Below are 14,628 nucleotides of genomic sequence, written 5' to 3'. Positions count from 1 at the left end.
ACAGCTGAATTAAAAAAACATCAACAATTTCCAGAATTTAAAATCCTGAATCATGACAAGACACTAGTGGAATTCAGGTGTTTCTGGTACATGGACTGGTCTCACCCAATGTGAGGTCGAACTATTGACCTTGTGTACATCCTACTTCACAAATGAGTCTGTCAGATACGATAAGCCTATAGGCTGAAGATGATGCCCCAACACTGTGGAGAAACCTCAGGTGACTGTCCAGGCAGCTGGCTGTTTCTGTCAACTCACAATTTTTTTGGAAGCTGCTTGCGTGCACTTCCTGTTTTTATTTTTGATAGGTAATATTATTTCCTTCTTGGATCTCTGAGGGAGTTGAAGATTAGTTAGTTATAGTTGAAGATTAGTTAGTTATAGTTGAAGATTAACTAGGATAGAAAGTGAATTAGATACAGTTTTGGACTTACCAAAATAGGATAGATAATGGAATTATTTTCTCTGAATTTGTCAAATACAAATGGACTAGACATTGTTTATGTATTCATTACTTGTATATATTGTATATAGTTATTGTACTTTTTACAATAGTTTTTCTTATGTTAGTCATAACCTGCTTCTGACTCCTAGGGGCTGGGATTTACAGACCACCATACCTAGCCATAACTACCCTTCTCTTCCAGGGCCTGGAGAGAGGGTTCATCAGTTAAGAGTACTTTTTTTTTTTTTAACCTCGGAGCTGATGACTGAACCCAGGGCTTTGCACTTGCTAGGCAAGCATTCTACCACTGAGCTAAAGCCCCAACCCCAAGAGTACAGAGCAGCCCAGTTTGGTTACCAGCACCCATACAGCAGCTCATAACTATCCATAACTCCATTTCCAGGGGCTCTTACACCCTCTTCTCATCCCTGAAACCACCAGGTAAACACAGTGCAGTACACATACATACATACATGAAGGTAAAACACTCATACATTATATATATATATATATATATATATATATATATATATATATATATATATATATATACATATATGTTTTTAGTTTTTCGAGACAGGGTTTCTTTCTTTTTTTTTTTTAAGATTTATTTATTTATTTATTATGTATACAGGAGAGGGTGCCAGATCCCATTACAGATGGTTGTGAGCCACCATGTGGTTTCTGGGAATTGAACTCAGGACCTCTGGAAGAGCAGTTGGTGCTCTTAACCTCTGAGCCATCTCTCCAGCCCCGAGACAGGGTTTCTTTGTGTAGGTTTTGGAGCCCGCTTTGTAGACCAGGCTAGCCTCGAAAAGATCTGCCTGCCTCTGCCTTCTGAGTGCTGGGATTAAAGGCCTGTGCCACCATGCTCCACTCTAAAAAGTTATTTTCTTTGTTTTTTGTTTGTTTGTTTTTGCCTGCATGTAATTAATGTATGTCTGCATACCTCATGAGCACCTGGGTACCTGGGGAGGCCAGAAGAGGATTTGGATCTCTTGGAGCTAAAGTTACTACATACAGTGAGCCACCCTGTGGGTACTGGGAATTGAATCCAAGTCCTTTAGAAGAGCAGCCTGTGAGCCATCTCTCCAGCCCCAATTTCTCTTCTCCCGGCTCTTTTTCCTCCCTCCTTGGAAATAGGGTTGAGTAGCTACTACAAGGTAATCATATAGTAGACAACTCCATGTCCTCTTGCACCCCAGAACCTCTCCCAAAGGTGTATGTGTGACAGGGCAAAGGTTCCTCCATCATGTCTCATGAAGCCATCTTTGGTTTAACCTAAAACTGATCCCCCTCCCCTTTTATCCTCCCACCCCACCCACGTGGTGAGAAAGTACCAACTTGTTCTAGAAACGCTGGGTTGGACTGCCCCAGCTGACTGCACGCTGTTGGCTTCTGTTAAACTGCTGGCTTGCTTGACTTCCCCCTGCAACTGTGAACCAGGATTTTTTTTTTTTTTAAATGTGTTCTTTGCCTTTAAAAGCCCCATTGTAAAATGCACTGGAGGCTGCTCTGTGAGAAGTGTTTCTCTCTGGGCAGTCTCTGAGTTCAGACTCTCACTTTGGACTTTGATCGTGCTGAGTGGTCTTTGGGTCCATCCATCTGTTATCCCCTCCCTATCCCCCAACGCTGTGCTGAGCAGCCAAACCTCCCCCTACAGTACCTAAATAGCACATTATCCCCACCATGACAGTCTCCTGCTGTTTTCACTCACTGGCACTTCTTGGAGACTTGTTTTATGTCAGTCGAGCTAGAGCTACCGGAATCTTCTCTGATTCCCCGTTATGGATGCACCCTTCTTATTAAGTCGGTTTTCTCTGGAAGGCTCTTAGCTCATTTGCGTCAAACAATGCCGTGATATTGAAGCTTTGTTTCGGCAGATGTGTTTATCTCAGTTGAGATATCTAAGTGCTTTGCCTGGGGCAGGCACTTTCCCACCACGCAGAAAGCCTGGATTCCGCACTCTGCATCACACATACCTATCGCTTGGGGGTTGGAGACAGGTGAGCCTCACACTTGGAACGCTTCCACCTCAGCCTCCTGAGTGCTGGAATTACAGCTGTCCCTTACCACATCAGGCTTCACCACCTTCTTTTCTTTTTTTCTTTTTTGATTTTTCGAGACAGGGTTTCTCTGTGTAGCTTTGCGCCTTTCCTGGAACTCACTTGGTAGTCCAGGCTGGTCTCGAACTCACAGAGATCCGCCTGGCTCTGCCTCCCGAGTGCTGGGATTAAAGGCGGCGCCACAACCGCCCGGCAACCACCTTCTTTTTTGATGGCTTCTGAATTTGAGTCATGGTTAGAGACCTTTTTCTAAATTCTTAGAGGATTTGCTTCTCCCCGCTAGGACTTGTACATCTGCGTATTTTACCTTTATTATTTTTTAACCTTTTTAAAATTATAAATATTTTTTTGGAGAAGATACAGTTTCACAAGAAACACTGATCTCTCCTCCCCCTCCCCCAGACTTCTTGTTTCACGTTTTAGCACTAGGAGGCCTGGAGTAGAGCACACATCTTTAATCCCATCACTGGCAGGATTACAGAGTTCAAGGTTAGATTGGGCTGCAGAGTCTGACTTTGTTTCAAACAAACAAAAATGATCTGAAATCTTCTAAGAGGAAAACTTTGCTAAGATAACACTGGGCCGATTCTTACTGGAGAAATCGGGGAAGTTAACTATGTCTTGCGGGCCGCAAGAATATATCATAGAGATTCAGCTGTGTATTAAAGCTGAACTTTGACCCGCCAAGGGTCGGTCAAAAGGCAAAGCCATTTATTATGAATATTTGGTGTTACCCAGCCTTTAATATTCCATCTGTCTTCTGCTATGAAATCCTTGCATGCCCAGACCAATTGGTAAAGACCTGCTGAACCTACTAATTATTAACTCCCCTGCTGAGCTTAGAAGACAAGCTGGCGGGAGACCCATAGCTTTGTTTCTTGTGCTAATGAAACTCGGAGCATCCCCTGGCCTTGAGGAGGCCTAGTGGTTCTCTAGAGCATTTTGAGTGAGAACAAAAGAGGTTTTTACATATCAAGGTGAGGGGTAAAGCAGCATTCCTGAGGAGGCAGGGAACAAGGGGCCCAGGGAAAGAAAAGGCAGGCATTTTCTGTAGACAAAGACAGAACAGCGTGGCGAGAGAGAAGAGAGGATGACAGAGGTTCCACAGAGGGTAAGCAGATCTCGGTAGAGTTTTCTGAGAGCCAGGAGTAGAGAGCAGCAGAGATGGAGAAAGAGGAGACAGAGGACGAAGATGAGGCTGAAAGCACAGGAGTTAGTCGTTAGCTGGACTATGAGCTAGGGAACTAGAAAGAACTGTAGTTATGGAGACAAGATTTCATCCCAGAGAAATAAAGCAGACGGATGAAGAGCTTGCTATGTCTAGAGTTGTTCCTGCCTTGAATGCCTGGTGGAGCTATAGCTGAATTGATGTAATTTTGTTTTAGAGGAATAAAGTTAACAGACATAAGAACATAGTGTATGTAGATATTCCCCCTCAGATCCCACATCGGGATGAGCCCCCTGACCCCCTGGGTACTCCATAACTATGGGAAGTTCATGGATCCCCATAGTGTCTCTTGTCTAGTTCTAGAAGGCTCCAAACTGGCCACCTCAGCTTACAAGTGAGAACTAGCTGGCAGGCAAAGGCTCCAGGATGGAACACAGGCTGGCCATCTCTTTGACGGCGGCATGCAGTTCTTTACAGGTTATACAGAACCTGGTGCCCCAGATGTCCTGGCCGGATGCTCTTTGCTGCGTGTTTTTGCTCAGCCCTCTCCACTCTGCAGACAGGGTTTTTAATATACAGGCAGATATTCATGGCATGGCTTCTGAATCCTCCTTCGTCAGGATTCTGCCCCTTCACGGACCCATGCAGTGACGCTTGCTTCCTGATTCCTCAGGACCCATAGATGGAGCCCACCTGTGGACTCCGTGGCAGGCGGATCGGCCTGAGGCTCATCCAGCGACACATCTTGCCTGTAGCTCCGTACTTTTTTTGGAGTTGGCAGATTCTAGCTTCAGCTAGTTGATCAACCAGTTGTCTCTAAGCTCCAGTGCTTTGTCTTTTTTTTTTTTTTTTTTAATATTTTATCTTTATGTGTATGAGTGTTTTGCCTGCATGTATGTATGTCCACCTCCTTTTGTGCAGGTCAGATGAGGGTGTCAGGTTCTCTGGAACCAGAGCTACAGACAGTTGTGAGTGGCCGTGTGGGTGCTGGGAATGGAACCCAGTTCTTTGAAAGAGAAACACGTGGTCTTCACTGCTGAGCCATCTCTTCAGCCAGTCCCCCACCCCCACCCCACACGCACCTTTATTTTTTCCAGACAGGGTCTCACGGTATAGATCTCAGAACTCACAGAGATCCCCCTGTCTCTGCCTCCAGCGTGCTCTGATTAAAGGCCTGCCACACCATGCTCAGCTCTCATTGTGTGTTACGTGATTACCACTTGAATCTGCCTACAGGTCGTCTTGGTCCGCGTCTCTGCGTGTCTGGACATCCACCCTTCCCACCTTATCCACTGACTTGGAAGCTACAGGTGCTGCCTGGCAGCCACGTTTCTGCAGCGCTCTCCATCAGGCACTGCGCATGTCCCGCTCTCCCCACAGCGGCCTCTGCAGACCCTCAGCTCTCTCCCAGGCTGGTCTCCCCGGACTCTCAGCACCCGGCCCTCCTCTGGAGTCTTGGAGACAGTGTTCCATGCGTCTGGTTCCTGACCCTCCTTGTTCCCACCGACCCCAGTCTTCCTTGTACCTGGAGTTTTGTTTCCTGTCTGTCCAGCCCCGCTGACCCAGTGGCTACAAAACAACTAAGTTCTCTGCGATCTGCAGCCATGTACTCTCCAGTGAGAGGGGAACTCCTTAGAGGGGGTCATTTTCCAAGTGTCTGTCTGTGTACTCTTTCAGTTCTAGGGTACTACGTAAAGGTTCTCTGTCCTCTCCCGCCCCCTTGCACCCCACCCCCCTTTTTCTTTCTTTCTTTGAGATAAGGGCCCTCCTGTAGCCCAGGCTGCCTTGGAGTTCACTCCACAACCAAGTACAACCTGAGCTCTCCTTATCTCTTGCCTTTACTTCTTGAGCGCTAGGTTACAGGCATGGACCCCAAAGCCTGGTTTATACAGTGCTGGGGTGGAGCTCTGGAACTCCTGCATGCTAGGCAAACACTGTCAGCTAAACCACATCCTCAGCCCACACTCTCTTATTTCCTAGTGTTGGTCTTTTAGAGTATTTTAAATTTGTATGAAGATAGGCTTTTGCTGTGTAGCCCTGCCTGAGCCTGCAAGATGACCCAGTGGGTAAAGGTGCCTGTCACCAAGCCTGATGACCTGAGTTTGGTCCCCAGGAACTACATGGTGGAAAGAGAGCAGACTCTCATGATTGGCCTCTGGCCCCTACAAGGTGTCAGATACTACCTCCAACCACTAAATAACGTTAGCCCTGGCTGGCCTAGGATTCGATATGTGGACCAGCCTGGCTTTGAACTTGCAGTGATCCTCCTGCCTTTCCTGAGTACTGGGGTTACAGATGTGAGTCACTATACCCAGTCTCCTGTATTTTAAATTTTCTGTGTGTCAAACTTTGCCTGTTTATGGGGCTTGAGAAATGGCTGAGTGGTTAAGAGCACCTCTGCTCTTGCAGAGGACCCAGGTTCCATTCCCAGCACCCACAGGACAGCTCACAACCTCCTACTGCTCCAGTTCCAGGGGATCCGATGCCCTCTTCCGTCCTCTTTGGGGACCAGGCACACAGATATTCAGGCAAATCATTCTCATGTGCGTATGTGTATGGATATTAAAAACAGAACCAAACACTTGGTCTGTTTAAATCACAACAGGTTGTCTCTTTTCTGCTCTTGTATCTCTCTTAACTGGATTCAGACTGAGGCAGTTTCGGGGCACACAGTTTGAAGTCATCCAGGACTTCAAACTGCCATGTCTGTTAACGAGTCCATTAAGTTCTAAATAAAATGTAATTAGGGGCTTTAATGTGAAATACTTCATGGGTTGTTATGAGTTTTAGTGAAACTTGAGGGAAATGGTTGGGGTTTTAGGATGAGTTTGGAATATGTTACCATTTAAGTTAATGGAATATAGTCTCCTTTTGTCCAAAAATTCATGATCCGACAGATTAGCTGTGGATAATGAGGGATAACTATTATCTTTTCTTTTTATAGTTGTTGCATTTAATGTAAGACCCAAGTGCAACACTCCCCTGGTCTCACCCCTCCCTTAGAGTGTCTTGTGATTGCTTGTTGGCTTGTGTGTTTGTTCCACTTGTGTTTTTAGAATGTACAGCTGTGATGGCCCTGTGTTGAAAACTTTGTCTCCAACCTGAGGTGACGCTGCGGGTGAAGGAACCATGGGCCCAGTAGAGGAAGTTAGACCTCTGCCAGCATGCCCCAGGGTCTCCTCTCATTTCCATCTTGGGGTTCCTCTGCCGAGTGCTACGGTGACAACCACAAGCTCAAAGACAGTGGGGCCAACTCACCATGGGCTGACACCGAGAGACTGTAAACCAACATAAGCAACAAATGCCCCCTTTCCTTTTTTCCTTTTTGACATGATCTCCTGTAGACCAGGCTGGCCTCAAACATGGCCTTGAACTTTGAACTCCTGGTCCCACTGCCTCTGCCTTCCAAGTACGGGATATAGGCATGTATCCCCAAGTCCAGCACTATTTCTTCATTTTAAGTTACCTAGGACTTTTGCCAAAGTGAATGAAGCGAACACATTTGATCTTATCAACACCATGAATGAGTGTTAGAGATAGAATGGTGAGTGGAATGTAAGAAAGTTCCAGAAGCCCACATATAATTTAGCATAATATTTATAAAGCTCAAATTGGAAATTGCTATTTCTTTGTTAGTTTTAGGTTTTTCAAGACAGGGTTTCTATGTGTAACAGTCCTGGCTGTCCTGGAACTTGCTCTGTAGACCAGGCTGGCCTCAAACTCACAGAGATCCACCTCGTTCTCCCTCCCAAGTGCTGGGATTAAAGGTGTGCGCCATCGCCACCCTGCTTGGAAATTATTTTCATTTTTAAGTTTACTTTTGTCATGCTGGGAATTGAACCTAGTGCCTTGCACATGCTAACCAAGTGCTCTGCCACTGAGCTGCATTCCCAGTCCCAAGTTATTTATTTATTTATTTATTTATTTATTTTGGTTGTGAACCTAGCCTGTAAAGTCTGATTCATCTCTCCAGCCCCCAGGTTGTTTTTAAATACATAATTAAGCCTGGCAGCAGTGGCACACACCTTTAATCCCAGCACTGGGGAGGCAGTGCCAGGCAGATCTCTGTGAGTTCAAGGCCAGCCTGGTCTACAGAGCAAGTTACAGGACAGGTTCCAAAGCTACACAGACAAACCTTGTCTTGAAAAAAAAAAAACCACACAAAAAAGAAAAGAAAAGAAAAAAAGAAAAGAAAAGGAAAACTCATACAATTTATATAGTAAAGTTGTGGGTAGTATTAATTCTGGATGTCAGGTGGAGGGGCAGTGCACAGATCGATACAAAAATATTAGTGAAGCAAGGCTTGGGGGCGCACAGCCTAACTTCCAGCACTAGAGTGACAGGCCAATCAATCACCTTTAATTTGAGACTAGCCTGGTCTACATAGGGAGTTCCAGGATAGCCAGGACTAATAGAGAGCACCGGTGTTTAAAAACAAAACAAACAAGAAACCTCACAACTTGAAACAATATGTCAATATTCAGTCTCAGAACCAGAGTGGTTCAATGCATCACAAAGAAACTTCCTTTAGAAAAAGGGGGGAAATTCTATGAGAATCTTACAAGTGAAAGTGCAGCTTTGTATAGTCTCTCCTCGTTTATTGGCTTATAAGAACCAGAAAATTTGCATTTTAGTAACAATATTTCCTACTGAGGTGTTTGGTGGACTTTTTGCTACTCAGCAAATTCAGGAAGAACAACAGTCAAGCATTGTCTGTCACAGTGACTAAGGTTAACCAGGAGTGTACCTGCTGGGAGCCTTCCCCGGTGGTGGAGGTGGTGGATGGGTCTGGCAGAGGGTGTAAGGAGTCGGCGGCGGTGGGGAAAGAAGTGAGCCAGGCCATGGTGGTTGGGAGAATCTTGCAGCAACTGCCCTGAGCATTTTGCCATGTCTCAAGCAGTGTATTATTAACTCTTAGTGGTCAGAGTGCCCAGGAAAAATACTCAGGCCAAAGCTGCTGCAGTAGTTATTCAAATTCTGGCATAATACACTGTTCACATTTATATCTTTATAGAATTTATTTATATGTCTAATCCTGGCATTCTGTTGTTCCTTGGTCATATGACATTATAGTGGCTCTGCATGAGCTAACTTCTAAGAGAGGGAGGTCCTGACACCTCATACTTTTATTATCTTTCCACTCCACACTTTGCTCGCCAATATGTCTTTGTGTAGGGCAGTTGTATACCACGTAATTGTCTGACTGTACAGTGGGAAGAGCCTTGCAATCTCAACTGGACAATTCCTCTAGCCCACTGAATCTTGTTGACCTTTTTAATTTTACTTTGTTTTGAATATCTTGTTTCAGTGTAAGTCAGGGACAGATGTTTCAAGAATGTCTCACAGCCTCATGAAGAGACCTGTGGCTTCTTTATGTGTCACAGCCTCCAAGGCGTAAGAAAGACCTTCAGGGTGATAAGGATGTCTCCCTAAAAGTGTGTGTGTGGAGGAATAGTATGTTCAGGACTTTCCTGGGTGAGCTTAGAAGCAGCATTCCTGGGAGAAGGTGTAAATGATTCATAAGGAATTTTCTATCAACCCAATGTCCTCAAATTGTACAAATATTAAAAGTGCCCCAAGTATGTAAGAGGTGGAGGTGAGAACCAAATATGGCATGGCAGCCATCATGGGGCTCAGCTCTGCTGGATCTGTGTCAAGCAGCTGCTGCCTCTATGACTTCTGTCATTCCATTCAGTTATGGCTGTGCCATGTACCTTTGAATGGGATTTATTCACACAGTGCCCAGAGCTCACCAATGGGTCACTTCTCCTGGTGCTTACGGATCCAAGCCCTCAGTCCTCCAACCTGAGCTCATAGCAGGTCCCAGATTAAAGATGACATTGGCTTTCAAATCCAATAAGCTCCTGAAAAGGCATTGTTTACCTGACAAGACTCTTCTGATGCTTCAAATACCCAGAAATTAGTTAGTAGTAGTAGTAATAATACTACTAATTACTATAGTTGTATAAGAATATAAATAATACATGTATAGTAATAATAAAAAAAAATTTGTTTCCGGGTTCTTGGTTTTGTTTTATTTTTGAGACAGCGTCTTAAAATATTGAGGATCCTGAAAAGAAAATTTTGGGATTGTTTCAAGTCCTTGCTCCAGTAGTCTGTGAAGTTGAATCGTCTCAGCTAGCCATCTTGAAATTGTCCTGAGTAGTTTGTCCTGAATTCAAAGCCAATCTTTGGGTGGTGTTAATCAGCTTAATGGTATTATTGTAGTCCATGTGGAATTGTCAATTGTTGTGAGGTCCCATCATCCTTTTGTAGATTTCAAAGTTGCTTTTAGGTGTAGTCATGGTTCCCTGCAGGTTTTTTTTTTGTTTGTTTGTTTTTGTTTTTTGTTTTGTTTTGTTTTTGTTTTGTTTTTTTTTTGTTTTTGTTTTTGGGTTTTTTTGTTTTGTTTTTGTTTTTTTTTGTTTTGTTTTTTTGTGGGTTTTTTTTGTTTTTTTTTTTGTTTTTGTTTTTTTTGTTTGTTTGTTTGTTTTGAGACAGTTTCTCTGTGTAGTTTTGGAGCCTGTCCTGGATCTCACTCTGTAGCCCAGGCTGGCCTTGAACTCACAGGGATCCACCTGGCTCTGCCTCCCGAGTGCTGGGACTAAAGGCGTGTGCCACCACCGCCCGGCCCTCTTTGTGACTTTTCTCATGATGCTTTAGGTGATCCGACCGTGCAAAGTTCTTGTCGCACTTCAAGCATTTGTAGGGCCGCGCTCCAGTGTGCTTCTTCTTGTGCCGGTTGAGCTCATCCGATCGCGAGAACTTCCACTGGCATCCAGGCATGGTGCACACGTAGGGCTTCTCCCCTGAACCAGAGAAAAGGAGAGGCTTTGTTACAGTCAGGGAAGGGGGCCGGGGTCCTGACAGTAACCAAGGACAAGGTTAGACAAGATGGAGAGGAGACTGAAGTATGAAAAGGAACAGCTGGAGGGAAAGAGGAGTTGGAAATACAAGAAACCTTTGAAGGATAGGAAGAAAAACAGCAAAAGGAGGTAAGGAAGGGATGAGCAAGAAAGCCAATGACGGAATAAGAGAGAAGGAAGGAGACGGTCCCCACAGAGGTAGAGTGAAGTCTCGGAGTTGGGCACATGCCGATAGCCCTAGGTACCTGCGGGCTCAGGTGGAAGAATTTCCTGAACCAGCGTGTTGAATACCAGTGTGGACGACATGCTGAGACCTCATTTCCCCAGGGGATAAAAACAAATAAAAGCTCATGAACCTCCACAAGGGACCAAATGAATACCTCACTTATCCCATCATGCAGTGCCAGGGACGTCACAGAAGGCTGTGGCCTAGTCTGACACTGGCCTGAGACCTGAGCTGTCAATAAAACCTCTTTATCCACTTTCTCCTGGGGTCCCAGACTTCCAGGAAGTGGCAACAATCTCAGATAATGTGGAAGCCCTACAAAGGCGCAGACCTGTAGCCGCTGACCCCTCCCCCCAGGCCCTCACTCACCAGTGTGTTTTCGGACATGGGCTCGGAGGTGAGAGGACTTTGAATACGCCTGTCCACAGTTTATGTGACTGCACACATACATCTTCTGACTGCTTCTCTTCGACTGAGGGCCCGGAGTCCTGAGATCCTCCTTCACCTCTGGTAGATTTCTCGGAACCAAAGGAGAGCTTGAAAAGCCTTCCAGAGGTTGTCCCTGGGCCGAGTGGAAATTTGGAATGCAGTGGAATCCGTCCTCATCAGGCATCTGGCTACAGAGAAGGGACATCTGCCCTGCACAGCAGGTCAGGCCACCGCTGGGAGTTGTCATCTGTCCCAAATAACAGGTCAGGCCACCACTGGTGTTTGCTGTATGCGAGCCACAGAAACTCTGGTGACCAGTGAAGGTTGTCATCTGACCCCACCAAAGAGTTCCGTCAGCACTGGAGGGTGTCATCTGGCTTCCATAGGTGGTCTGGTCAGAGAAAGTTGTTCCCTGACTTCTGTAGGGAGCCTGGTTACCATTGAAGGGCATTGTCTGACCCCCAAAGGTCTGGTTACCATTGAAGGGCATTGTCTGACCCCCAAAGGTCTGGTTACCATTGAAGGGCATTGTCTGACCCCCAAAGGTCTGGTTACCATTGAAGGGCATTGTCTGACCCCCAAAGGTCTGGTTACCATTGAAGGGCATTGTCTGACCCCCAAAGGTCTGGTTACCATTGAAGGGCATTGTCTGACCCCCAAAGGTCTGGTGACCATTGAAGGGCATTGTCTGACCCCCAAAGGCCTGGTTACCATTGAAGGGCATTGTCTGACCCCCAAAGGTCTGGTGACCATTGAAGGGCATTGTCTGACCCCCAAAGGTCTGGTTACCATTGAAGGGCATTGTCTGACCCCCAAAGGTCTGGTGACCATTGAAGGGCATTGTCTGATCCCCAAAGGTCTGGTTACCATTGAAGGGCATTGTCTGACCCCCAAAGGTCTGGTTACCATTGAAGGGCATTGTCTGACCCCCAAAGGTCTGGTTACCATTGAAGGGCATTGTCTGACCCCCAAAGGTCTGGTGACCAGTGGGGGTTGTCATTTGACCCCCCAAAAGAGTTCCATCAGCACTGGAGGGTGTCATCTGACTTTCATAAGCGGTCTGGTCAGAGAAAGTTGTTCCCTGATTTCTGTAGGGAGCCTGGTTACTATTGAAGGGCATTGTCTGACCCCCAAAGGTCTGGTGACCAGTGGGGGTTGGCATTTGACCCCCCAAAAGAGTTCCATCAGCACTGGAGGGTGTCATCTGGCTTCCATAGGCGGTCTGGTCAGAGAAAGTTGTTCCCTGACTTCTGTAGGGAGCCTGGTTACTATTGAAGGGCATTGTCTGACCCCCAAAGCAGGTCTGGTCACCAGTGGGGGTTGGCATTTGACCCCCCAAAAGAGTTCCATCAGCACTGGAGGGTGTCATCTGGCTTCCATAGGCGGTCTGGTCAGAGAAAGTTGTTCCCTGACTTCTGTAGGGAGCCTGGTTACTATTGAAGGGCATTGTCTGACCCCCAAAGCAGGTCTGGTCACCAGTGGGGGTCATCATCTGACCCCAGGTGAAGGCTTGGTCACCCCAGGAAGCGACTGGACAGTCTTCCAATTGGGTTTGGTTGCCACTGAAGTTCATCACGTGACCCTCTTCAAGAGGTGCCATCTGGCTTCCGTTTTGAGGAGTTTGATGATGACCGATTGTGTTTCTCTGGCTGCCTTCATTGGAGACTGTCACCTTGCTTTCTGTGGCTGTTGCAGTCTGCCAATCATCGAGGAGTGGCTTGGCGCTATCACTGGCATCTGTTTGCTGAGAGCCTGCTGTGGGCGCCATCTCATCAGCAGGCACAGCTTGTTGGCATGATATAGGAACAGCCTTATTTGGCCCTGCAGGAGGCACAGCAAGGACTCTTCCAGGGTGGGTTGAGTTGTGAGTAAGCCCCATCTGGGGGTTACTCGGAGATTCAGAGGTCACTGCGGTGGAACCACAGGAAGCCATGGCTCTGGGCTGGCTTATGCTGGGGGCAGTGAGTGGCGTGCAGAGCTGAGGTTGAGAGCTGGAGCTTTGGCCTGGTTCTGACATGGCAGGAAGATTTAGGGAAACTCAAGTTCTTCAGATGCTTGGGGGATGGAGTTAGGCTTTTTGAGGAACTACATTTTCAGTTGTGAGGACCTAGAAAGAAAAACAGAAGGTCAAGCAGTCCTCGCTCAAATCCCAGTGTTTACCTCACTCTTCGTCCTCACCAATGCCATGTTACTCCATCCCACCATCATTTCTTACTTAGAAGAGTGTTACTGCCTCTCAAATGGCCTGCCTGACTCGAGTTGACTGCTCACTGCATTCCTTCACACACACACACACACACACACACACACACACACACACACACACACAGAGTGATATCTCTAAAGGATGAACCTGTGTTGTTCCCATCTACCAGACAATGACGGAATCTAAAGGAAGCAAGAACAGCCTCCAAATCCCTACAGATCTAAGCAGAAACTTGCAAATGCCCTGTTTCTCCAGACATTTTAGTAGAGATCTAGTTAAATGAATAAATCAACTTTTGAGGGAATTCAAACATTTCTACCAGTGACCCCAGGAGCTAGGAGTCACAGCTATTAATGCTTTCAAAGAGAAAAGAGCTCCACGTAGTGGCGCACCCCTAAGTATAGCTACAAAAGTATTAAAAGACTGGAGACATTGCCGGGCGGTGGTGGCGCACGCCTTTAATCCCAGCACTCGGGAGGCAGAGGTAGGCGGATCTCGGTGAGTTCGAGGCCAGCCTGGGCTACCAAGTGAGTCCCAGGAAAGGCGCAAAGCTACACAGAGAAACCCTGTCTCGAAAAAACCAAAAAAAAAAAAAAAAAAAAAAAAAAAAAAAAAAAAAAAAGACTGGAGACATGACAACCAACAAGCTAACTTTACAACTTGGCAATTATCAAAATAAAATAAACTCAAAGATGGCAAAGAAGGAATTAAGATCCGAGCAGAAATAATCTAGTCAGCTAAAATGAAAACCGATTCTTTGAAAAGAACAACATTGGCAAACCTATAGGTAAAGGAAAAGGGAGTGGGAGGGAGGGGGAAAGATGGATCAGCGGGTAAAGGTCCTCTCAGCCAAACCCACACGGTGGGTGATAGAGGAAACTCAGTTCCCAGCACCCCTGTGGCTGCTAACAGCTGTCTGTGTAACTCCAGTCCCAGAGGATCTGATGCCCCATTCCGGCCTTCCCAGGTGTTGCATATGGCAGGCAAAATACTCATGCAAATAAAATAGAAATGAGCCGGGCGGTGGTGGTGCACGCCTTTAATCCCAGCACTCAGGAGGCAGAGGCGGATGGATCTCTCTGAGTTCCGAGGCCAGCCTGGACTACAGAGTGAGTTCCAGGAAAGGCACAAAGCTACACAGAGAAACCCTGTCTCGAAAAACCTAAATAAATAAATAAATAAATAAGAAATGAAATGGAATATTCTTTTAAAAAGATTGTGT

The 14,628-nt window shown here is 46.2% G+C and overlaps 1 protein-coding gene across 1 annotated transcript; it reads right to left on the bottom strand.

Annotated features, from left to right (window-relative positions):
* Positions 1-10,173: 10,173 nt before the first annotated feature.
* On the bottom strand, positions 10,174-13,307 carry Klf18 (KLF transcription factor 18). The gene is made up of 2 exons (XM_042272599.2): positions 11,141-13,307; positions 10,174-10,488 (listed from the first exon to the last, which is right to left on the bottom strand). Exons 1-2 carry the CDS (start codon positions 13,215-13,217, stop codon positions 10,244-10,246), a joined length of 2,322 nt encoding a protein of 773 aa, XP_042128533.2. The 5' UTR covers positions 13,218-13,307; the 3' UTR covers positions 10,174-10,243.
* Positions 13,308-14,628: the final 1,321 nt, after the last annotated feature.

This window comes from Peromyscus maniculatus, chromosome 2, assembly GCF_049852395.1.
Source record: "Peromyscus maniculatus bairdii isolate BWxNUB_F1_BW_parent chromosome 2, HU_Pman_BW_mat_3.1, whole genome shotgun sequence".
NCBI lineage: Eukaryota > Metazoa > Chordata > Mammalia > Rodentia > Cricetidae > Peromyscus > Peromyscus maniculatus.
The sequence above is the reverse complement of the archived record's forward strand: the minus strand, read 5'-3'. Positions and strand labels throughout refer to the sequence as shown.

Bases quoted from the DNA above. Each gene is read 5' to 3' on its own strand.
- Klf18 (XM_042272599.2), bottom strand. From the start codon at position 13,217: ATGTCAGAACCAGGCCAAAGCTCCAGCTCTCAACCTCAGCTCTGCACG. The intron at 10,489-11,140 runs GTGAGTGAGGGC...TCTCTGGTTCAG, and splicing joins CCATGTCCGAAAACACACTG to GGGAGAAGCCCTACGTGTGC.